Genomic DNA, 25,230 nt, shown 5'->3' with positions numbered 1-25,230 from the left:
ATTTATCTCATATTGGAAAGTGGCCTAAGAGAATGACATGATGTTTTAAATGATTGGTCCTACCATGTTGCATGTATTTGCTTTTCACGGACCCAATAGTGGGGTCACTTATTAAGTATTTCTTGAAACACTAAGTCATGTTCTACTTTTACATTTCAAGTAATAAAGATAAGGCACCCACGAATGACGTAGGCAACATTGAAGACCCTGGAACCCGTGCTAGGGTAGTTACATTTCATCTTATTCATTATTCTTAGGTTAAATTAGGTCAATGTATTATTTGGACATTGTTTATTCTCATTTCTTATATATTTTTGGATTGATTTGACTATTTTATTTTTGACGTATAAATCCATGACATTGTTTATGAACTATTGAAGATGAATGTTTCCACATAAAAGGGTCATGTCATACATATGATAGTGACTCTATTTCAGTAGAAAAATAGGGTCGTTACATCATGTGTTGTTGAACGAGCCATCCAAGATAGGAAATATAGACCCCATCTTCCTTCATCCTCATTCCTGCCCTATTTCAATCATCATCCCCACGAAATTATATATATATATATATATATATATATATATAGATATAAATGATGCGAGCGTGTTTCGTCCCTGACCCATTTAGCCCAAGATAAAAAATCTGTTTCTACTCGTTCCTCTATTTTTCACTTAATTGAGGATTTTCTAATGTAGGTTAAACAAACGTCTCTACGAGATAACGTGTTATATTGAAGAGATACCGAGTATAAATATGAGGGCAAATATGGAAATAGAGTGTAATTGTTGTGTAGCATGCAACTCTTAGTTTTTGACCATTTTGGAGGGTCCAGCCCTGTGGAATTTTGTGGACAATTTGACAATGGAGGCGATCATGACTTGCACCAATCAAGACTCACTCAAAACCTCCATTTTCTTCTTTCCCCTTTTTTTACTTTTTTTCCCATTGCCACCATTTCTATTAAGATATTTTAACGGGTCGTTGTCGAACTTCTAGACCGTCTATTTCTGAGTTCTGCATTTTCTTCGAAAATTCAATTATTTTTAAAAGTTTAAAAAGCAAACTAACGTGTCTAAATCATCAGCAAAAGCCGAGTATCGAGCTATGACAAATACTTGTTTAGAGTTAACTTGGTTAAGATAGTTCCACTGTCCGAACCATCATTATTGTATTGTAATAATCAAACAATATTACATATAGCAGTCAATCCAGTTTTTCACGAACTTACGAAACACATTGAAATAGATTGTCATATAGTTCGAGAAAAGTTACACACTGGGAATCATCAAACAGTGTTATGTTTTAACTAAAATGCAATTAATAGATGTTTTCACGAAAGGTCTGGGAAGACATCAATTTGATATTTTATTTTGTGATTTGATTAATAGTATATTTTATCTCCGTATTTGATTAATAATATATTTTATCTTATTTTCAATATTTAGTTAGAAGTATATTTTTAGTTGTTTTTAGGTTTTTAAAGGTTAGTTGGTAGCTTGTATTCTATTTAAACGTAGTTCTTGCAGACTTCACCTTCCATTTTTGTTACCCAATTCCTCTGCCCCTTTCAGCTTTCGATGGGTAACTGCTTTGGTTCTTCTGCCAAAGTTGAAATCGCCCACAGCTCCCGACCCACTTCCGGTAACACTTCTCTCCATCTCTTTCTCTATCAATTTTAGTTTCTGTTCTCTTAATTTCTGTGTTTTTGATCTTCCCTGTGCTTATGGTTTCTGGGTTTTCATTCGATTTTTCATTGATTCGATGTTGTGTTTGGATTAGTTCTTGGGAATTTTTGGTAGATTCTGCTGTTTGTTCCTTGAAGTTTCAAATTCTTTATTTTGTTTCGAAAGAAACGAGGATTTTAAGTTTTGTTTTCGTTTATGGATCAGAAATCTCCCAAAGTTCAAGCAAGAAACATAATCCGATTGTTCCTTCCTATAATCCTAACTCAGTGGCGGATAGGAATGATAATAATAATGATGTGTTGAATCTTCCCACACCAAGAACAGAAGGTGAAATATTGTCATCTTCGAATTTGAAGCCCTTCCATTTCAATGAGCTGAAGAACGCGACCAGAAATTTTCGACCCGACAGCCTGCTAGGTGAAGGGGGATTTGGTTATGTTTTCAAAGGATGGATTGATGAAAACACATTGGGTGCTGCGAGGCCTGGATTGGGAATGGTTGTGGCTGTCAAGAAGCTTAAGGCTGAAGCTTCTCAAGGCCACAAGGAGTGGCTGGTGCGTAGTGTAGTTGATGTTTTGTCATGTGTTCCTTTTATGTTATAATATAAGCTTGTGTCTGCTACTAACTGCTTATAAATTCAGACAGAAGTTGATTATTTGGGCAAATTTCATCATCCAAATCTTGTTAAGCTGATTGGGTATTGCTTGGAAGGCGAAAATCGGCTACTGGTTTACGAGTTTATGCCCAGAGGGAGCTTGGAGAATCATCTCTTCAGAAGTAAGTTTTGTATCCATTTAGAATGTTGAAAGTGACTCTGTTTCTTAAACATTCTTCCATGAAATTTGTTTGTTTCCCTCTCTCAAATGCTACAATTAGGTGTGTTTTCCGGTTTGTACTGAATTACGAGTACTCAATGCGTTCAATGTTAGGAATCACGAACCTCCACAATGGTATGATCCACTTATAAACCCATGATCAACCCCTTCATTAGTCGATGTGGGACTCCTCTCCCAACAATTCTCAACAATCCTCGACAATCCTCCCTTGAGCAAAGTATACAATAGAGCCTCCTATGGAACCCTCGAATAGCCTCTCCGTAATCGAGGCTCGACTCCTTTTCTGGAGCACTGGAACAAAGTACACCCTTTTGTTCGATATTTGAGTCACTTTTAACTACACCTTTGAGCCTCACAACTTCTTTGTTCGACATTTGAGGATTCTATTGACATGGTTAAGTTAAAGGCATGACTCGGATACCATTTTAGGAATCACGAACCTCCACAATGGTATGATATTGTCCCCTTTGAGTATAAGCTCTCATAGCTTTACTTTTAGTTTTCCCAAAAGGGGTGTATTTCCTTATAAACCTATGATCAACCCCTTAATTAGTCGACATGGGACTCCTCTCCCAACAATTCTCAACAATCCTCCCTCGAGCAAAGTATACCATAGAGCCTCCTCTGAGGCCTATGGAATCCTCGAATAGCCTCTCCTTAATCGAGGCTCGACTCCTTTTCTGGAGCACTCGAACAAAGTACACCCTTTTGTTCGATATTTGAGTCACTTTTAACTACACCTTTGAGCCTCACAACTTCTTTGTTCGACATTTGAGGATTCTATTGACATGGTTAAGTTAAAGGCATGACTCGAATACCATTTTAGGAATCACGAACCTCCACAATGGTATAATATTGTCCCCTTTGAGTATAAGCTCTCATAGCTTTACTTTTAGTTTTCCCAAAAGGGGTGTATTTCCTTATAAACCTATGATCAACCCCTTAATTAGTCTACATGGGACTCCTCTCCCAACAATTCTCAACAATCCTCCCTCGAGCAAAGTATACCATAGAGCCTCCTTTGAGGCCTATGGAACCCTCGAACAGCCTCTTCTTAATCGAGGCTCGACTCCTTCGATATTTTAGTCACTTTTAACTACACCTTAGGGCCTCACAACTTCTTTGTTCGACATTTGAGGATTCTATTAACATAGCTAAGTTAAGGGCATGACTCGGATACCATTTTAGGAATAACGAACCTCCACAATGGTATGATATTGTCCACTTTGAGCATAAGCTCTCGTAGCGAGAAAAGTGCTTTTACATGAGTTTGGATTTGATATGGGGGCCAAGTTGATTTGCCAAGTTCTGTTGTGCAGGGGGTTCCCAACCTCTTTCCTGGGCATTAAGGATCAAAGTGGCCATAGCTGCAGCCAGAGGGCTTTCCTTTCTTCACGAAGCCGAATCGCCCGTCATATATCGCGATTTCAAGGCATCGAACATCCTACTCGACGCAGTAAGAAAGCCATTTCTGTTCTGCACAAATGATATACAATGTTGTTACAACTGTTGTTCATAATTTTGTGCATCCTTAATGCAGGAATTTAATGCAAAGCTTTCTGATTTTGGTTTGGCTAAGGCTGGTCCCACTGGAGATAGAACTCATGTTACTACTCAAGTTATGGGAACCCGTGGCTACGCTGCACCCGAATATATCGCTACAGGTTCGTAACGCTTGCCCTATACTCCAGTTCTGCACAATGTTGATGATTTCATCTTTTATTTACATAACATGATATGCTTATCTTATCTCCTAATCTCTGCATCATTCTACTACCCCAATGATCTTTGGAAGCTTTTGGTATGATCTAGAATCTGTAGTGACCTAAAATGAACATTAGGATTCCAACGTAAATACACCATTCTAGGTCACTGCCACACATGGTCTAGCTAGGGGTATGCACGGTACAGTTGGGTTGGAGAAATTTTTTGGACCAATTCGAAATTTGGGTTGTTTTGGTTGATGGTGATTCAAATGATCTGAACGGAGTTCATGACCCAACTCTCCAATTTCGGGTTGGGTTGGGTTGGATTGGATTGTGAACCCTATTTCGATTTGGTTGGGTTGACTAGACCAAAAGAGTTTCACCCACGAATTGAATTTTTTGATTTTCTAAAAACTCAACCCAACAAAGAGTCAAGTTGTTCGAGTAAATGAATCATATGAACACCTCTAGTTTCAGATCCCAAGTTCCATCCAAATTTATAACGAATTTTTACTTCAAGATAGGTTTAAAACATTTACGAAAGCTCAAATGTAATATTACAACTTTTGAAATAATGTGCAAAGTTAGAGACGTTTAACCTATCAAGAGAAGACTCATTGGTATTTTGTATTCAAGGCGTTTCTATAAACACCGGTTTCATTAGGTCATTTTATTAACATTGTTTGCATTCTCAACAATCCGTTATTCGACTAAACAATAGACTCATCAACTTTTTTTTGTTCGATACTAACGGATTCCAACCCACACAACTAATTAAGTTAGGGATATCACTTTGATACCACTTATAAGAGACAACGACGCTCGTATCTCTATAATGATATTATATTGTCCCCTTTGAGCTTAAACCAAACTTTTCAAAGCTATGATAATTAACAGTTTAAATTGCAACGTCGTTTACTCCTCAGGTCGATTGACATCTAAAAGCGATGTTTACAGTTTTGGAGTTGTGTTGCTCGAATTGTTATCGGGTTTACGTGCTGAAGACAATCTTGTAGAGTGGGCAACACCATATTTAGGTGATAAAAGAAGGTTATTTCGAATTATGGACACCAAACTTGAAGGACGATATTCTAAAAAGGGAGCTTATGTAGCTGCAAATTTAGCTTCACAATGTCTTAGGAGAGAACCGAGGGCCCGACCTCGAATGACAGAGATTTTGGGTGAATTGGAGGAGCTTGAATCCCCAAAAACTACCGCTAGAATCTCACACTCAGTCCAACGTGAAACTCTTGCTTTGTCAAACTCGAAGGTTGATGCATCTCTTTCGACATTGTATCAGAAGTCACCACGACGACAATAACATCGAAATAAGTTAAATTAGTTGCATATAAAAACAAAAGATGGTAAACCTATAACTAAAGCTTGACCTTGTATATGTTCTTTAGACAAAGATTTTCGATGACTATTGTTTGTGATTTATTGGACATGAATGTAGGTCTTTTTCTATTAGGAACGCCTCGACAAATATTTATTATTCAATGTTCCATTCCAAATTTAACATTTATTTTTAGGTGAGAATTGAGTTCTCAAGAAATATAAGTTGTTCTCGACCCTGACCCTCTCACTTAATTCTCATTTGAAGTGAGTTAAATAAACGTCTTTTTTTTCTATTCTCTTGTTAAGTTATATCCCAGTCTCGTGAATATCTATAATCTATTTTTGAAATATTATATTTTATTAAAATATTAAATTAAAAAATAGGAAACTTTATATCTATATATATATATATATATATTTAATTATAGATGATTAATAGTGTTAGTTTTACATTGTTATATTCCAAAAAAATTACAAAAAAATAATAATTTAAAAATAATTAGTATATAATTTAGGGATTTAGTTGGATAATTATTGATGCTTGTTAATTAATAACTGAAAATATGCGGATATAAATTTATTATAAAAATTATCCGTTTGCATTCTTGTCCTTGCACATACTACAAAATTAAATTAAATTAAATTGAGAACAACATACCAAATATTAATTTTTTAATTAATTAGAAAAGGAAAAAAAAAAAAAAAAAAAAAAAAAAAAAGATAAGAACTGATTTAATTTAGAGATAAACAAAATTCAGAATGAATCATATTTCCAAATTAAGAATGTGCATTTAAATAGGAATTATCCTCTTTCTTGGTTCTAATAAACCCGAACAATTCATATATAAATTAAGAACTGTTCCGCTGATTTGCTCTGTAGCCTCTCTGATTCTCTTGGTTTCGAAATTTTGGATTTCAAATGGAGCACTTATCTCTCCCCGATAACTCTTACTTTCTCGGATTCGACAGTTCTACACAGTAAGTGATTTTGATGATTTTGATTTTGATTTCCTCTCATTCGCGGTTGAGTTTGTCGAAATTGGAAAATTTCTGATTTCGATGTTTGAATCGTTAATGTATCTGTAATTTCCCTTTGATCTTGTTCGTTGAACTGGTTTTTTCTGTTAGGTCTTTGAAAGCCACTGTGTTAGACTCCAATCTTAACATTGTTGCCTCAGAATTTGTTCATTTTGATACTGAACTATCTCATTACAAAACTCAAGATGGTGTTTACCGTGATTCTTCCATCAATGGTCGAATCGTTTCCCCCACTTCTATGTGGGTGGAGGCTCTGGATCTCATGCTTCAAAAGCTATCCAAATCGAAACTGGATTTTGGGAAGATTGCTGCTGTTTCTGGCAGTGGACAACAACATGGCAGTGTTTATTGGAAAACTGGAAGTTCTACGATCTTATCTTCATTGGATCATCAAAAGCCATTACTGGGACAGCTAGTTGATGCCTTTTCCATTAAGGAATCACCCATATGGATGGATAGCAGCACCACTGCTCAATGTCGGGCGATCGAGGAAGCTGTCGGGGGAGGTTTAGAATTGTCTAAACTTACTGGCTCGCGAGCCCATGAAAGATTTACTGGACCCCAAATCAAGAAGATATATGAAACTCAGCCTGATGTTTATCAAAATACTGAAAGGATTTCCCTTGTTAGTTCTTTTGTGGCGTCTCTTCTTATTGGAGCCTATGCCTCCATTGATGAAACTGATGGTGCTGGAATGAATTTGATGGATATTCGACAACGAGTCTGGTCTAAGAAAGTATTAGAGGTACTACAATGTGTTGAATTATGATTATGCAATTGATGTAACCTGGTAGTCTCTCTTAATCATAAGTTCTTCTTTCTTGATTTTGTTCTTAATTGCACCAATACCTTAGGCCACTGCCCCTGGTCTGGAGGAAAAACTTGGGAAGCTAGCCCCTGCCTATGGTGTAGCTGGTTATATTGCTCCATATTTTGTTAAGAGGTTAGTTTTCTTCCCAAGACCTGCAAAAAGAAGAGGATAATAACAGTATTTCTCATTAATCCTGATTCTAATGTCTCTAACATACGAATGTAGTACATATGATGTCACTTGTTCGATATATGTTAACGTAAAATACAGTACAAAAGTTTTTCATAGGATGCTATTAAGATTATGTGAGATTCCACATCGGTTGGAGTGAGGAACTAAGCATTCCTTATAAGAGTGTGGAAACCTTTCCTTAGTAGACGCATTTTAAAAACTTTGTGGAAAAGCCCGAAAGGAAAAACCCAAAGAGGACAATATTTGCTAGCGGTGGGCTGGGCTGTTACAAAATGATATTAGAGCCAGACATCAGGCGGTGTGCCAACGAGGACACTGGACCCCTAAGGGGGGTGGATTGTGAGATCCCACGTTGGTTGGAGAGGAGAGTTAAGCATTCCTTATAAGCTTATAAGGGTACGGAGACCTCTCCCTAATAGACGCACTTTAAAAGCCTTGAGGGAAAGCCCGAAAGGAAAAGCTCAAGGAGGACAATGTCTACTGGCGGTGGGCTTGGGCTGTTACATATTACTTCCGACATAAACGTAGGAGAGTTATATGGATGTCTGTATCTGTTTGAAGATAAGCACAATGAAATTCTCTGTCCTATTGAATTGATCAAAGTGGAAACTAATCATTTTATCACGCCTTTTTGTGAGCTTTTCTTCTCTGAATAAAAAGTAATTTACATGGCTCTATATGCGTTTAGTTGGCTCCATAAAATCCTAAAATTTGAAAATCAAGAAAAATATTCACCAGTATGACATGAATATGCAATAGGGAATTTCTCTCTATATGTTTATGAAGGTTGCATCTCATAATTTCCATATTACTTATGCTATGTATGGGAGTGCCCTCCAAAACCTTCACGTTTCGAGTAACATAAAATTCTTTTGGAAGAAGTCAAATTTTGTGAATTATGCTTGGGAGGCATCTCAAAAACGCTTCCAAGAATGTAGAACCAAATAACAAAGTGATTTTTTTTCAGACTTTTAACTTAAGTTGTCATAATTAAAGTATTTTGCTTTAAAACTACCTGTTTTATTAAAGTAGTTAGTTCACCTGCTGAAGCTCTTACAAATCTTGGTGTAGATACAACTTTAATGAGAAGTGCTTGGTTGTTCAGTGGTCTGGAGACAATCCCAACAGCCTTGCAGGTGCTTAACATCATCTTTTCTTGCTCTGCTTAATACATGAAGATATGAATGATTTCTGTATGACATAAATAGATTTAAATTTCTCAATTCTATGTAGTTCATCAATTACCCAAATTCATGATCAGTTCGATTTACTTTCTACACATAACTGGTATTATTTCGGGTTAGAATTAGTAAATGAAGGTACGTCGTGTTGGAACTTGTGGCTATTGTGTTGCAATTCAAACCATTTCCACATACGCTTAATTGAGTGAGAACGAACACAAAGGAATCTTATTATGATGCTAGGTTTTCCATATTTCAAGGTTCTCACCTATTAGGGGAAAAAGCATTAATGGCTTCTTCATGTATAGTCCAAGTTTTGTATATTTTGCTTGCATATATGTTCTCTTTTAACTACTTTATTTTGTTTCCCCCCTTATTTTGGGAACTTTCAGGTCTAACTCTTAATACTCCTGGGGATCTTGCAATTAGTCTTGGCACTAGTGACACTGTGAGTTCAACAATCTATTGTTTTAGTAAATGAATAATGTGGGCTTGTGGTTCGAGTTACACTGTAGAATGTGTTCCAAACACACTGTAGTCGTTTCATTTCGTTGATGAATCAAAGCGTTTACAAGTCTTACTTCATTCTTGTAGTTTGTAAACAGTTTGTGCATACTATATAGGTGTTTGGGATCACTAGTGATCCACAACCTAGGCTGGAGGGACATGTTTTTCCCAACCCTGTAGACCCTGAAAGCTACATGGTTATGTTGGTTTACAAGAACGGATCGTTGACACGTGAAGGTGGTGCAATTTCCTTAACCTCTATGCTTAGTTGTTCTGTATGATCGTATCTTCTAAATTGAATCAAATTTTTTTTTTCAGACGTTCGCAACCGCTATGCAGAGAAGTCTTGGGATACGTTCAATAAATTTCTGCAGCAAACGCCTCCGCTAAATGGTTTACGACATGTCCTTTTCTTAACTTGTAATATTAGTGATTTTATTTATTCGTTCTTATCTTGAGCTGTACTATAGGTGGAAAGATTGGATTTTACTACAAGGAACATGAAATTCTTCCACCCCTTCCAGGTAGGACTCCCTTTATTGCTCATACTTTTACTAAAATTGTGGCTGATGAGGTAGTTACTTCTTTTGGTTTCAGTCGGTTTTCATCGTTATCGCCTTGAAAATTTCAAGGGCGACACTGTTGAGGGAGTGACCGAAAATGAGGTGGAGGAATTCGATCCTCCCTCAGAGGTTAGGATATTTGCATAAATTCAGTTGTCTTGAAGTCTTACTGAAATGAACTAGTTAAAACAACAAACGAACTAATACTTCAGGTCCGAGCATTGATTGAAGGCCAAATGGTGTCGATGCGAGCTCATGCTGAAAGATTCGGGATGCCTTCACCTCCAAAACGAATCATTGCAACTGGAGGAGCTTCAGCAAATGAGGCCATCCTTTCCTCCATAGCTTCAATATTTGGCTGTGATGTCTATACAGTTCAAAGATCTGGTATGTTCTATTACATATTACCTTTATAATGACATTTTCTAATTTGTAAAATTAACTCTCTATTTGTGGAGCAATTCTACAAACCTTTCAGCTAGCAATCCTTATTGAACGATCTCGTTTTTATGTTATTTTCTTTGCCCAATTTTCTTTTTTCCAGATTCGGCATCGCTCGGGGCAGCATTGAGGGCTGCTCATGGTTGGTTGTGCAACAAGAAGGGCAGTTTTGTACCCATATCTATCATGTACAAAGACAAGTTGGAGAAGACTTCTCTGGCCTGCAAGCTATCAGTGGCTGCTGGAGCTAAAGATCTGGTTTCCAAGTATGCTGTTTTGATGAAGAAGAGAATCGAAATCGAGAACCGTCTTGTCCAGAAGTTTGGACGATGCTGAAACTGTGGAAGGCTGCTGCACATTCTCGTTTATAGATTATGAATTGGGGTTCCAATGTGATGCCTTCCATTGGACCATGGGGGAATAATATCAACCAAAGAGACCAATTTGGTCACAGTAAGGTATGAATAAAAGCTTACTATTTACTGGAGTCGTAAATAAAAGAGTGCCTTTTCTTTTTGAATGCTTTGAGACAATTGATTGGTTGTTCATTCAGTTATTTATGTATAGGTTGCTCGTAATATTTATATATATATATATATATATATATATATATATATATATATATATATATATAATAGTCTCTTCAGCTGTTGTTTCCATCCAGCCGATTATAGAATAGTTGAACCTGAACTACTTAGGTCTTCCAAGTGGAACAAGTGTTAGAAGTAAGGGTCTTCATTTTTTTATTGGTGTTGAACTGAAGTGCAAAGCTTGATTTCTTTAGTTAATAAGATCCAAATGGTTTTTCGATCGTGCCAGACATATCTAAATTCTTGTACGTCAAACAATATCAAAAGGGTTGGTTTCATTAGACAGAATATTTGAGCGCAGTTTTAAAACTAGTTCGTTATGTCTCTTCTAAGCTTCGAACTACTATTCACCCTTAAACTACTTGAATGTGCCTATTTAAGTCGTGAGCTTGGCGGTGGGATATTATTGGACACCGAGACCCTAAGAAAAGTTCAAGAAGCTATACACTCTGAAAAGAAAGAACTGAGCCAAATTATCTCATGTGATGATACTTCTAGGCAGTAGAGACTCCATATTGCAATACACTATTAATCTTAATGGTGGCTTAGATTGCCAAAAACAAGTTTAAATGAGAATTTGCAACCTTAGAGGAGTGACCTCTAAATTTGTTATCTTGATCCATTCGGATAAGTCCTAGCTTCAGCTTGTAAGATTGTCCGACATGTGCATATACTATTCCGAAGTAGTCTCAAATAGGATTGTCCTCCTTTACAACACGTCAGGTGTAAATAAAGTCCCACATTGATTAGGTGAGGGATAGAACCATAGTACACAGTGAGGATAATCATCTCCATTAGTGTGAGACGTTTTGAGTGGTTTGAAAAGTAAAGTCATGAAAGCTTATACCCAAAGTGGTATCATGAGACATTTTGGGTGGTTTGAAAAGTAAAGTCATGAAAGCTTATACTCAAAGTGGATAATATTATACCGATGTGAGAAATATATAATTAAATTTGTATATTTCTCATTATTTATTTGCTTTCCCAATAGTGTATCAAAGCTTTTGGTTCAAGAGTCATCGTGGGTGGCTCTACAGAGTAATAGCCCATTCATTTGAATGGAAAATAGAAATGCATCTTCAATGTACACATAGCTTCAGGTAGGTAGGATTTATGTCGTAAAACCTAGTAATTAATTATTTAATAATAATTTTAATTATTTTATCAGTATAATTTTGAACCATATATAGTTGATATACAAGAGAATACGATCCAAATAACATTTTTTATACGACCGGCTTTATAATTATTACAAATGATTTGATCAAAACCATTCATTTGGAGACATGTAAGTCTAGATCATGACATATTTAATCTCTCTTTACAAATTCGTTAATAGAGAAGGTTAATATATTTTTAGGATGATCATATGTGACTCATCTTAGTCTTGAATAAGTTATAAACTTCTATCACGATGGCTTATCCTTGAACTCAATATGCTTACCATTTTAAGGACTTGATCAAATAGGGAGTTGAGAGTGTTGGATGATGAAAGTCCCACATCCTTTAATTTAAGGAATGATCATGAGTTTACAAGTAAAGAATACTCTCTCGTGTGAGGCCTTTTGGGAAGCCCATGATCATGGGTTTACAAGTAAAGAATACTCTCTCATGTGAGACATTTTGGGAAGCCCAAAGCAAAGCCATGAGAGCTTATGCTCAAAGTGGACAATATCATACCACTGTGGAGAGTCGTAATTCCTAACATGGTATTAGAGTCGTGCCAATAGGTTGGTAAATCCTCAAATATCGAACAAAGGAGTCAAACCTCCTCGAAGACAGTAAAAAACGACTAAGACTCCAAAGGAGTCGAACCTCGATTAAGGGGAGGCACACTTTGTTCAAGGGGAGATGTTGGATGATGAAAGTCCCACATCGGCTAATTTAGGGAATGATCATGGGTTTATGAGTAAGACCTTGGCTACGAAGATGTTAATGAAACCCTAGATGTGATGATGAAGACAATTGTGAAGAAACCTTTGAGATAAAGAAAGTAAAAGACAGAGAGAGTTGCGGGAAATAGGATAAGAAAATTACGCAAATTTGGCGGCATGTCTTTGGGATTCAATTAGGGTTGTTGTTGGACTTGTATTTTAAAACATTATCATCAATATTGCATTGCCTTCACGGATAAGGCAAGGCAGCACAGATTGAAGCCCTTCTTGGCTTTGTCGGCTCTTCTTCTCCCACTCCGTGACATTCCCTTTGTTTTTCAATTCAAATCCAATGTATCATCAAAATCTATACCTCCATATTAGTCTAAATGCCCAAATACCAATGCCACGAGACCCCTCCAAATTTTATCCTTTACTTCAATGTGTTCAAATATGAGTATCGGGTCAAGAGCTTAAATGTTTACGTGTAACCGCCCAATCCCACCACTACCCAATATTGTCTTCTTTGAGCTTTTCCTTTTCGGCTTTCTCTTTTCACTTTTATAAAGAATGCTTCTCAAAATAGGACAATATCTACTAGTAGTGGGCTTGAGCGGTTACAAATGGTATCAGGGCCAGATATCGGGCGATGTGCCAGCGAGGCTGAGCCCCGAAGGAGGTGGATTAGGGGGTCTCACATTGATTAGAGAAGAGAATGAGTGCCAACGAAGACGCTGGGTCTCGAAGGGGGATGGATTGTGGGGTACCATATCGATTAGAGAAGAAAACGAGTGCCATCGAGGACGCTGGATCCCGAAGGAGAGTGGATCGTGAGATCCCACGTCGGTTGGGGAGGAGAACGAAACACACTTTATAAGGGTGTGAAAAACTGGTAGACGCATTTTAAAAACCTTGAGAAAAAGCACGAAAGGAAGTCTAAAGAGGACAATATCGGCTAGTAGTGGACTTGAGCCAAATATTAAACCTCCATTCTTTTCAAGAGTCTTCAAAAATCTTGATAACTCGAAAAAATTAAATGAACTCAATTCGGGCCGGATTGTGTTTAAATAAATGAAACTTTACCTCTCTTAAAATTAAATCGAGTTAAATTAAATCACCTAAATTTATTGCTATTTTTTTTTAAAAGAAAATCTTTGTTACTTTTAATTAATTATTTTTTCATTAATTTATTCTCAAACAACTCTCATATATCAAAATTGAGATGAAAAATCTTAATTTAAAGTTTCAAATTAAATAAAACTATATTTTACAACTGAATAAATGACTCGAACTAATTCAACTCAATATTTTATTATTAAATCAAGTTAAATTAATTATTTAATAGAGTTGTTTGAGTTGAAAAAATTTATAACAAAAATATTTTATTAAGTCTAAGAAATATTTTAATCCGATCGACCCAATTCAACTCAGGAACACCGTTTCTAGTTTGAATTGAATTTTGTTTTTGTTATCTTATATCTTATTATATTGGCTATTAAATATCCATGTTAGTGTCAAATGTCAAAAGCTTACTTTTCAAGGAATATCACTAAAATATTGATGCATGTCCATAAATATGATTCTTAATAATATTAGATATCAAGAAGGTAATGAATACATTTGTTCAAATTATTATCCTTAAGTTCTATGTTCAATAGCTACATCGATTATTAGTACAACTATACTTGATTAATATCAAAGTTAATCATCGTTTTTGTTATCAATATTGTATATCATATTAAGCTTTTTTCGTAGCATTGAAGAGCCTCTTCCAATCTGCTATGAACTGTTGGAAACCACTTCTCGGTTCGTTGACTCTCGCATCTTCTTTGTCGTGGTCTCTCCTACTTTTTTCACGGGAAAAATCTTCTCATTTGCATGAGGTTGTACCACCTCCTTGTGCTTGGTGTCTTTTTAGTCGAGATAGTAACGTTTCAAGTTATTGACGTGGACTACAGGGCTAGTCTATATTCATGAGAGTAATTGGATCTTATATGATGTCTTCCCGACCTTGTGGATAACATAGATTGGTCCATGATATTTTCGCACCAGTCCCTAGTCCTTATTGCTTTGAAATCAGATTGATCTGACCTCAACTTGATCATAACTCTCTCTTCGTCTTGAAATTTTCGTGGCCAACACTTCCGACTGGCCCTTATCTTCATCTGTCTCAATGGTATTTTCGCGTAAACATGAGTTGATTCAAAGGTTTGTCTATGTCTCCATCTTTCAGCAGAGGTGTTGGCTTGTTGTCTCTCCCCATGATTTGGGTAATCACTAACAAGAGTTTTTACAGGTCTAATGAGCCTGATTGTTAACGGTCATTTTGTTGTTTGTAGAATTCAGCTAGCTCAGATGAGCCGTATGACAGCTGTTTGTGGTAGGCGATCTAATCCCTGAACATAAAATCAATCTCGTGATTTATCTCTTCATGTGGAGAAACTCCTTGTCTGACCTTCTGGCCTTGCATTGTGGTGTTCTTGTAGTGGCCGCAAGGTGTAGTTGGCTCACTCAAGTTTCCCTCTTCGACTACGACAATGGCAGCAAGCATAGATTCGTCATGGCTAAGATCATTCCTCAACTGTAGTGTCAACATCATCTTCACCCCTTTTGGCTGACCGGTGATAATCTGAATGATTGTTGGGTTGAACCCTGTTACTACTAAACATTTTGCTAGGAGAATGAAAATAACTTTGTGTTCAAGTAGAAAATTCACACCTAACACGATGTCGAAGTCGTCCATTTTGACAATCACAAAATCAGTTCGTCCCATCTTGATCGGAGTTCTCTTCGCAACCTCTGAGACAAGTAGGGCTGCTGAATTGATAGATTTCATCTGTATTGTATCTTGATGCGATATGATGTTTAAGCGTTTCACTTCGATCTTTGTCATGAAGTTGTAGGTGGCTCCAAAGTCGACAATAGTGTTCTTGGATGCTCTGTGGTTGACCCAGGCCTCAGCATATATATGACCGTGTTCCACTAGCTGTTCTATCTCACCCATTCTCTTCTAGAGGGCAGATAAATACTTTAGGGCTGCCATGCGGGATTTTTTTTCACATTTTTTACTAGTTGTGGTTCAACTTTCGGAGTCTTTGTACTCAACTTCTAAGTTCAATTCCAAATTTTGCTTCGAATGGGCATTCAATTTCTCGGTGGGCCCCATTGCATATGAAGTAAGACGAGGACCCTTGGCTTTGAGTGTTACTATTCCGGCTGTTAGGTATCCGCCATGGAGTTATACTTCTCTGTTGGGAGGACACGCATTCCCCTCCTCTGCCTTCAAGTTCGTCCCTCCTCATCCTTGGGGGAGTTGGGTCGATAATTTCTATTACCCTAACTTACAAAAGTCTAGTTCTATCTTTCGTCTTCGGATTAATCGTTGCTAAGGTCAAATAGTTGTACGACGGTAACATAGGTCGTAAAAAGGTCTTAAACTCTTTGTTCGTACAATTTGGTCTTCGCCCATAGCTTCAGCCCCTCAACAAAACTGAAGACCTTGTTTTTCTCAAGGCATATCACGAATATTTAACATAAGCCTAGAAAACTGCTTAATGTAGCCTTGGATATTGTCAGTATGCCTCAACTCCCTTAATTTACTTCTTGCGATTATCTCGACATTCTCTGGGAAGAACAGAGAGCGGAATTCTAGTTCTAAGCTCTCCCAAGTGTCCACAGTACATTGACCATTTTGAATGTCCATGTACTTGGATTTTCACCACAACTTTGCATCGTCAACTAGATGCCTTGAAGCCAAAGTGACTTTCGTTTCTTTTGCCACGATATTTTGGCTCGAAAGAATTGTTCGAAGTCAAAGATAAAGTTCTTTAGAGCCTTGGTACTCGAACCCCACAGAAGGGCGTGGACTTTAGGTCCTTTACCTTGTTGAATACTACACCCAGAGCTGAGTTTGGTTCCCTATTTCTCTCATGGTGAGGTTTATTCTTGCACTCAAATCCGCCACTTCAGCCTTGACCACTCCAAGGGCTGCTCTCAAATCCTCAGACATTTCTGAGACCATATGAATGATTGCTTATTGGACATTGTCTAAGTTCTCGATGTGTTCCTCCATTCGGACAACAAAGCCCGTCGAGCTATCTCTACGCTTGAAGCAATCAGTAGTTGTGGCCTTGTTTTCGAGAGCCTCGACCCTAATCATTAATTTCGGGATAGACATTGCCTCAATAAAACCCGTCATCTCGTTGATCCTATTGGTTTTAGCAACAATCTCATTCATGCGAGACTCCAAAAGTCTGATTCCGTCAGGAACTTCACTAAGGTCGGATAACTAATTTTCAATCTCTATTAATCAGTGAGTCTGGGAATTGCCTAGTTGTTTTGCATCGAACATGTTTTTGTACTACGATTCAGGAAGTCGACTCGACTCTGATATCACTTGTCACAATTGTACTCTTACAACAGCGGGATAACGATTGTGCGACACTTGTTCTAACCTAACAAACAAGTTAGACATGTGAAACTTGGACTTCATGGACAATGTTGGCGTATGCTCGAGCCTCAAGTCACATTTGAGAGAATTATTTTAGAAAACGTGAGTGAGGAAATATGTTAAAAAAAAAATTAAAGAAAGAAATTTTATAAGCTAAAAGCAAATAAGCAAAACTTCTTTTGATAGCATATAACCTAGGTTGGAAGAATTGACACTAGATACATCCTCTTATAGTACCTTTTGGAGCATTTTATCCCTTGTGGGTGCATACATGATTTTGATGACGGGTCATACACCTTGTATTGACACAACAAGAATATTAAAGGCCTATCTAACATGAAAACAAGTAAAATGGGTATAGGACAGTCATGCGACCATGGACAACACATCCTAAACAAGCATGACCGAGACATCCGACATGTGACCACAGGCAACACGCCTTGGACAAGCATGACCGTGACATTGAACACAACAGTAACATGACAGCGATTAGAAACCTCAAGCTGTGTGACTCTAAGGAGAGTCGACCTCTCTCAACTTTTATAGTCCAATAGGTAAGTGGCTAGGATTCTATTCATGATTAGAGATGGAGACGAAAAAATATAATCTTTGTCTCCCATCCCATTTAGATATCCACTATCTTCTCCATTCAACATTTAAATGAGAACTCCCTATCATGTTTGGTGTGGATCTCCATGGATCTCTAACTCCGTAGATTAAATAAATATTTCTGGTTAGAAGTTATTATCTTATCAACTCGGAAGAATTCTATTCATAGAAAAATAATTTAACGCTTAGAAAATTAATTTATTGACTCCGAAATTCTACCATTGAAAATTTGGCAATCTATAAAGCTAGTATAACTTATTTAGCGTGTTTAAATAAAAACATCGTGTTTGTTGATTCGACTCACGTGATAACAAAAAAAAAAAAAAAAAAAAAATGTGTAAAAAATCTTTAATTTTTGCATATATAAAACATGCCTCAAATTATTTGTCAACTATGCATTTTTAACGTATTAAATAAAACTCTTGTAATGATGGAATTTTATATTAACAAATTCTCAAATTTTAAGAATTTCAAATAAATTTTTGAGGGGTCTTAAATAAATATCTAATTATTCAATATTTTTTAAATTAATGAATCTTTTAGACATTAAATTAAATTTTGTATTTAATAGAGCTCTGAAGCTTACAAGACGTCGTCGAATAGATTACTAACTTATTATTAAATATAAAATTAAAAGCTTACGACTTTTTATTAGTTATTTACCAAAAGCAACAAGTACACCGGAAATTTATATATTTTTAATAATCACTACATAAAAATTTAAGATATTTTTGAAGTTCGTGAAAATTTTAGTTCGAGGAGCTTCTTCTGTCTTTCTCGTCTATTTTTTAAGTGTGGAAAAGACAATATATTTTTATATTTTTTTCATTTAATTCGAGGGAAAAAAAACAAGGGTAGAATTGTCCTTTCCTTTATGGCTCCACAACATTTATCTATAGTGAATATAAAAAGGATAATGAAGGGGGAATCCATTTATAACCATTTTTAAAATACTTCCATTTATTATTTTTATTTCATTAAACTAAAAAATAAAACTTAAAAAATAAAAAATAAAAAATGTTGTTATGTAGGAGAAATTTTGCCCTCATTTTACCATTATTATTATTATTATTATTATTATTATTATTATTTTAAAATATTTTCATAATTAGTAAAATTGAAAGCTAGGGTTACTTTTTTATTATTTATATTATTTAATCGAATAACTTTGAACCGTCTGTCGTATTCGTAACTGTTTTCAAACATACAAAAACACGTGGTTTGCACGTGAATAACAACCAAAATTTTAATAATTTAAAAATTAATATTTTTTGGGAACATAAAAAGGGAAAATATAAAAGTCAAAAATACTACAAACTTCGCTCAAAATAGGCATTATATATATAAATAATAACCCCTACCTAAATAATCCAACTATCATAAATATTATATATATATATTTATAAATAAAAATAAAACGGAAACGACGTCGTAATGCGGTAGGGACATTCATAAATTAATAAGAGTTTTACATGAATAAACTCCTAATAATCGCTGCCTCAGCGCTGTCGTTTTCTGTTGCTGCTAAAAGCTGTGACAATCGCTCACTTAAATCATCCACTTCCCTATGTAAGTTCCTTATGTAGTTGCATGTTTCTTGCAGCACTTTTGAAGCCGATACCTATACCAATAAATCAAATCAAATAACGTTACGAGTTTTCGATTTAAATTAATCGAAACTATTCAATATACAAGAGTGTATTCGGGTTGATTGGGTTAAGTTCAATTAGTGACCCGAACAACTTGAATAGAGTTCACAACTCAACTTAACTCTCAAGCTCGGTATTGTTGAGTTGTTGATATTTATTTGCAATATATATTATATTAATAACTAAAATCTCTTAAATTTCAAATATCAAAACATAGGATTATAACCTTAATCTTTTCAAAAATGGAGTTGGGTTAGGTTGAATTTTGATCAATGAAATCACGAGTCAACCCTACTGATCCGAAAATAGGATTATAACCTTAATCTTTTAAAAAATGGAGTTGGGTTAGGTTGAATTGTAACCCTATTTTCGAATTAGTGATGACTCGACCAATAACATGTCAATTTGCAAACTGAATCGAATCATATGACCGAATTGGGTTACTAAGATTAGTTTAGTCATCGAGTCATATGTGTTAAACGAACACGACTCTCCACAATGGTATGATATTGTTCACTTTGAGCTTCCTTACAAGGCCTCACACTAGTGAAGAGAGTATTCTTTGTTTATAGACCCATGATTATTCCCTAAACTAACCGAGGTGGGACTTTCATCAGATAGTTAGTAAGGGAGGGGGGAGAATTTGGGGTATAAAATCAAAAACTCCCCCAGCTGCAATGCTGGTGGAAGGGAAACAAAAGGAGACCCACAAGCCGACATGTCGGCAGAGAGAGTTAATAAGCTCGGTAGAAAAAAGAAAAAAAAAAAGAAAAAAAAAAGGGATTTTTATTAATTACCTTATGGGAACGAGTATTGCGAATCTCAGGGATGAGGCGCTGCAACTTGGAAACAAGATCACTGATTTGGTCGTCAGAGATTTGAGCCCCTGAGGTGTTTCTGGAACGCGAGGATCTTCGGCTAGACATTATACTCTTGCCAGAGAGAGAGAGAGAGAGAAACGACGACGTTATGGGGATGAATGTAGAGAGATATGAAGTGGAACTTGTATATATAGGGAGAGAACCCGGAGAGAGAGAGAGAGAGAGAGAGAAGGGTTTAGGGACAGAGAGATAAGTAAAGAGAGGAGGTTGCTGGGGTTAAAGCAGACAATTGCATGGGAGAAATCGGTGGGCGGCCGAATTTGCGTGTTTACTACGTCCTTCAACTAACTGACCTCTTAAACTTTCAATTTTGTGTCTAATAAGTATCGATGTTGGAGGTAGAACGAGTAACATGTCGATGGGAATTTAAAATCGGGACGGGATAGAGAGTGGATTAGGGAGAGAGAGAGAGAGAGAGAGAGAGAGAGAGAGAAGGAGCAGGTGGTTCGTCGTCCATACTGTCTATTTCTGAGGCTGTCGCCAAAATGGGGCATGAGTTCAAGTGGGTTAAGGAAAATGTGCTTGTGTATCTGCCTACTTAAAGGCCCTCTCTGTGTCATTCTCCCCCAGCAAACCATGTTACCTCTTCCAACTTCCGATCTAAATTATGTGCGTTAGTTAAGGGTGTTGATATGATTTGATAACTCGACCAATTCATATTATCTGTGAGATCTCATATTGATTGGAGAGAGAATCGAGTGTCAGTGAGTCAGCATGTTGGACTTCGAAAAGGCGTAAATTGTGAAATCCCACGTTAGTTGAGGAGGGAAACGAACCGATAAGGGTATCAGAATCTCCCAATTCCATATGGGTTTTAAGAATCTTAAGGGAAAACTAGAAAGAGAGTCGACAATATCTATTAAAAGTGGGTTTGGATTGTTACACCATCCGACCCAAATGGTAAAATTAGATTTTTATTTGTAGATTGACATTTGTTTGGTCGGGTCAATCTACCTTTAAAAAATTAAAAATATTTAACCAAATATTTGATATTTGAAGTTTATGAAATAAAATTTTTAAAATATATTTTTTTATTCTCTAATTATATATAATAAAAGCTAAAATGATGAGTAGTCATTATTATAGTTTCAAATGATTGTAATAATACATTTCATTAATTACAACTTGAATACTTAATAACAAGATCTGTTCACTCATTAACAAATAATTAGGTATGATTATATAATCATGTGACAAAATTTTAAATTAAACAGTCACTTATCAAACTAAACTTCAAAAATTAAAAAACTGACATTTGAGTACGATTTTAATTTTTATAACGTGTCACTTTCAACATTTTTATCGATTAAAAATCAAGCCTCATGAGTTAGTTTGACTAAGACTCGACTCAATCTTCGACCCAGTAGTTGAATTTGTGATAGAATTTTTGCAAATCCAACCATTTCACTTTTAGATCGAAAGAGACATCTTCACCCCTTCTGTTTAAATTCATCGTTCTCGAGATGAATCTATAATTACCATTCATACTTTAAATTTATATCTCAATTATTCATTTTATATTGATTATATTAGTTATAAATTAGTTGATAGTTCATAGCTATGAGAAATTAAATTATAAGCTAAACTTTTTAATTAATATTAAGTAGATAGTTCATATTGGTGACTAGGTTTAATAAATATTTAGATCCTATATAGTATACTAGAAAGATTTAGTACAAATTTAATTATAATTTTATTTATTTTATTTTGAATTTGATTTTAGGGTAATATAAAAAATATGAAAGGAGGAAGGTGTGGCTGAGATTTGATGGTAAGAACGACAAAGTTGACCGGTCAGATTAAGATTAAAATATATATATATAGAAAATAAAAGATTTAATATTATTAATTTAGGGTTTTAATGGGAGTGATTTCGATGCCTCGTGTCACGACACCGCACGTGTCGTCTTGTGAACTCTGCACAAAATCCAAACCTATTTGGTGGAACGACGCCGTGTTTGGTCTACTACTTAAATCTAGGGATTTCTTTTTTGACAAATATTATTTAATATTATAATTGTTTAAATTTAATTTCATACTCACATAAATATTTTATTTTTTATTTTTTATTTCTTCTCTCGGTTTTCTTCGATACTCGAACGTTTTTTTTTTTATCTCATATATTCTCTATTTTCCGGTTATGACGTCATTTTCTTTTTTTCTCTTCTTTCTTATTGGTTGTCTTCAAAGTTATGAGTCAAATTCTCGACATGTCTTTCTTTAAGTGTATCGGATATATAACTCATACTCAACTACTTTAATATTAGTCATTACATTTTGAGGCGGTGAAATGTGCATTTTAACATTAGTCATGGACTTCGGGTCAAGTCGAATCCAAATCGAATACTGCTTGCACAACCACCCGAAGTCCATGGACTTCGTCTTCTCTACCTGACTCGAGCAATTATCTCCGTACGTCGTTTCTCATCCTTTTTTCTCCCTTACCTCTGTATCAGCCTCTCTCCTTCCTTCCCACAAAATTTTTACAATGCATGGATGCATACAACCACATATCCGAGAGGTTCTAAAAACTCAAGAAAATAATTAAGTCTCTTATCCGAGAGGTTTTTTATTTTTTTTACTGATCTTGTATGGTTTCATTTACAAGTACGTAATCAAGTCTAGGAAGAAAAATGACAAAAATATCCCTCTAGGGTTCACTTTGACCACTTTTTTTTTCTAATTTTTCGCCGTCTTGTTTTTGAGTTCTCAATATTTTTCTAAACATTTTTCTTTTCTACTTATACAAATTCATAAAGAGATTAAATATTTTGTTCCCTTATACAAATTCATTATATAGGATAACATTACTCACGTATCTCTCTGGGAAATATTCAATTTAAATTATTATTAACAATTAGAAAGTGGATCGTATCAATAGAGTTACTAAAATAATGCACCCAAACTTGTTTAGATATTATAAACCATTTAAATTATTAATCGAACACGATCATCATCTCTTACATGAATTATATATTATTCAAGATTACACAAACCTTAAAATTTTCATGGAATAATATTGGTGACTTTAACATATAAAAATCTGAAATCAATGTTACATGAAAAAAATGAAGAAAGAATAAATACTAAAGTCAAAAGTATTGGATAGAAAAAGTTGCATAATTCACACCTTTGTTGTTTATTTAATGATAAAATAAATAATTTAAAGCAATTTTATTTTATTCTTTTTTAAAACAAAAAAAAATCACACTAAATAAATACATAAAATTACTTCTCGTCTCAAAGGAGGAGGAGTTGCACATAATGTATTAAACGAACCGTTTATTAAAATAAATGTAAATAAAAAGCAAAAACGCCGTTGCCGGGGATCGAACCCGGGTCACCCGCGTGACAGGCGGGAATACTTACCACTATACTACAACGACTCATTTGTTACTTCGTTTTGCAATAATTTATTTATTTATTTTATTGTCGACTCACATTTATTTTATTTTCACTTATAATTATGAAATTATTTTATATCTTATCTACAATCTTTTTTTAGACCAAAATAAGGGGTTTTTTTTTATTAGTTAAATTTATTTTCAATAAATAAACAAAATAAGAGTAAAAATATCACCTCATATTTATTTTTATTTCTTTCGTTTCCATCTTAATAAAGGATCGACTTGTTGTAATGATTATATTTTTTCGTTATATGCTTAATTACTTCAATTTTAATTAGAAATAGAAATATTGAGTCGATTTCTTATACTCATAGGGCCGCTTTAAAATAAAAATTTAAAAGAAAGTACATTCGATTAGGCCGAGAGATACATTATTGGAAGTTTTCACATGTGATTAGGATCACAATTGAATCTCCGTTCATATTAACATCTTTGCACAACTTTTTGCACGTATTTTTCAAACAAAAAGCTCACTATAAATTTCACGATACATACAAAAGTATAGAAGGACAATGACAGCACGACTCCAACATTTATTCATTTTCCACTCTAGATACTTGAAACTAGCCGAGCCTAAAACGTAGTCGAGTTTGTGAATTATACATTTTTGTCCCTAACAATGATTATAGCCACACCCATTTTAGGACTTTCTTTACATTAAATATACGTAGTTTTCTCGGTTTAAACGTTTTTTGTTTAATTCTTTTTTTTTAGTTTAACAATTACAGATGAAATCCGAACATTTTTATAGAGTTGGCGTTCAAAAAGTCAAAAAGAGTCATTAATGTTACACTTTATTCAACTATGTCATGTTCAAGAGAAGGTACAAATCATGTGGTGTGTATGCACCTGCACTAGCGCCTAGTTAATAATTATTTATTTAGTACGTTTTACTCAATAATCACTAATTTATACCTCAAATTGTTTTTCTTGATTTGGTATTGTCGCTCGAGATTAAACACTTTTAAAAATTCCGATTCGGGATGATAGATGACTCACACGGTTGTAGAGCGTTGAATGGTTTCAATTGCTTTGAGTCGCTGATAAATTTGTTTTCCTTCTTTTTTTTCATTTGATGATATATTTTTTCCGCTGAAATTATTAACCAAGAGTTAGAATCTTTTTTTCTTTATATTTAATATATTTAATATATTAAATACTCATTTCAACTTTTTAAATTAAATATATTTTCTCTCTTTATATTTAATAAATATAATATATTAAATATTAAAATGAGCACTTCTATTTTTTTTTTTTTTTTAACTAAATTGATCTATTTAGTATTACTATAACCCTTCAACCAGATTTTTTGAGCGAACGAATTATAATCCAATGATAGAAAATTAATTAATTAATTATTTTTTATTCATTAACTATAATTCACTTGACGTCTTATGCATGGTAGAATAAGTTATGTTTATTGATATAATCATGACAAGAAAATCGATAATTCATAGTTGTCGTAATTA

The 25,230-nt window shown here is 35.0% G+C and overlaps 3 protein-coding genes and 1 non-coding gene across 4 annotated transcripts; 2 read left to right on the top strand and 2 right to left on the bottom strand.

Annotated features, from left to right (window-relative positions):
• Window positions 1-1,522: 1,522 nt before the first annotated feature.
• Window positions 1,523-5,700, top strand: LOC111786677 (putative serine/threonine-protein kinase PBL3). Its single transcript, XM_023666909.2, has 6 exons — window positions 1,523-1,644; window positions 1,893-2,242; window positions 2,330-2,465; window positions 3,844-3,980; window positions 4,065-4,188; window positions 5,157-5,700. Exons 1-6 carry the CDS (start codon window positions 1,581-1,583, stop codon window positions 5,549-5,551), a joined length of 1,206 nt encoding a protein of 401 aa, XP_023522677.2. The 5' UTR covers window positions 1,523-1,580; the 3' UTR covers window positions 5,552-5,700.
• Window positions 5,701-6,388: 688 nt separating this feature from the next.
• Window positions 6,389-10,821, top strand: XK-2 (xylulose kinase-2). The gene is made up of 11 exons (XM_023690292.2): window positions 6,389-6,546; window positions 6,697-7,351; window positions 7,461-7,549; window positions 8,681-8,745; window positions 9,183-9,238; window positions 9,414-9,534; window positions 9,616-9,690; window positions 9,768-9,821; window positions 9,895-9,989; window positions 10,073-10,247; window positions 10,405-10,821. The coding sequence occupies exons 1-11, from the start codon at window positions 6,488-6,490 to the stop codon at window positions 10,635-10,637; spliced, it is 1,677 nt and encodes a 558-aa protein (XP_023546060.2). The 5' UTR covers window positions 6,389-6,487; the 3' UTR covers window positions 10,638-10,821.
• Window positions 10,822-19,113: 8,292 nt separating this feature from the next.
• LOC111805293 (transcription factor PRE6-like) lies at window positions 19,114-20,758 on the bottom strand. Its single transcript, XM_023690288.2, has 2 exons — window positions 20,271-20,758; window positions 19,114-19,445 (listed from the first exon to the last, which is right to left on the bottom strand). Exons 1-2 carry the CDS (start codon window positions 20,397-20,399, stop codon window positions 19,293-19,295), a joined length of 282 nt encoding a protein of 93 aa, XP_023546056.1. The 5' UTR covers window positions 20,400-20,758; the 3' UTR covers window positions 19,114-19,292.
• A 2,910-nt stretch (window positions 20,759-23,668) lies between these two features.
• Window positions 23,669-23,740, bottom strand: TRNAD-GUC (transfer RNA aspartic acid (anticodon GUC)). Its single transcript has one exon. It is a non-coding gene; the product is annotated as a tRNA-Asp (tRNA).
• Between the last annotated feature and the right edge of the window lie 1,490 nt (window positions 23,741-25,230).

This window comes from Cucurbita pepo, chromosome 11, assembly GCF_057944985.1.
Source record: "Cucurbita pepo subsp. pepo isolate OVF chromosome 11, ASM5794498v1, whole genome shotgun sequence".
In the NCBI taxonomy this organism is placed as follows: domain Eukaryota; kingdom Viridiplantae; phylum Streptophyta; class Magnoliopsida; order Cucurbitales; family Cucurbitaceae; genus Cucurbita; species Cucurbita pepo.
Note: the sequence above shows the minus strand (reverse complement) of the source record. Positions and strands in the feature narration are given on the sequence as shown.

Bases quoted from the DNA above. Each gene is read 5' to 3' on its own strand.
- LOC111805293 (XM_023690288.2), bottom strand. From the start codon at position 20,399: ATGTCTAGCCGAAGATCCTCGCGTTCCAGAAACACCTCAGGGGCTCAA. The intron at 19,446-20,270 runs GTAATTAATAAA...TTATTGGTATAG, and splicing joins GCAATACTCGTTCCCATAAG to GTATCGGCTTCAAAAGTGCT.
- XK-2 (XM_023690292.2), top strand. From the start codon at position 6,488: ATGGAGCACTTATCTCTCCCCGATAACTCTTACTTTCTCGGATTCGAC. The intron at 8,746-9,182 runs GTGCTTAACATC...GGGAACTTTCAG, and splicing joins CAATCCCAACAGCCTTGCAG to GTCTAACTCTTAATACTCCT. The intron at 9,990-10,072 runs GTTAGGATATTT...CTAATACTTCAG, and splicing joins AATTCGATCCTCCCTCAGAG to GTCCGAGCATTGATTGAAGG.
- LOC111786677 (XM_023666909.2), top strand. From the start codon at position 1,581: ATGGGTAACTGCTTTGGTTCTTCTGCCAAAGTTGAAATCGCCCACAGC. The intron at 2,466-3,843 runs GTAAGTTTTGTA...TCTGTTGTGCAG, and splicing joins GGAGAATCATCTCTTCAGAA to GGGGTTCCCAACCTCTTTCC. The intron at 3,981-4,064 runs GTAAGAAAGCCA...TCCTTAATGCAG, and splicing joins CGAACATCCTACTCGACGCA to GAATTTAATGCAAAGCTTTC.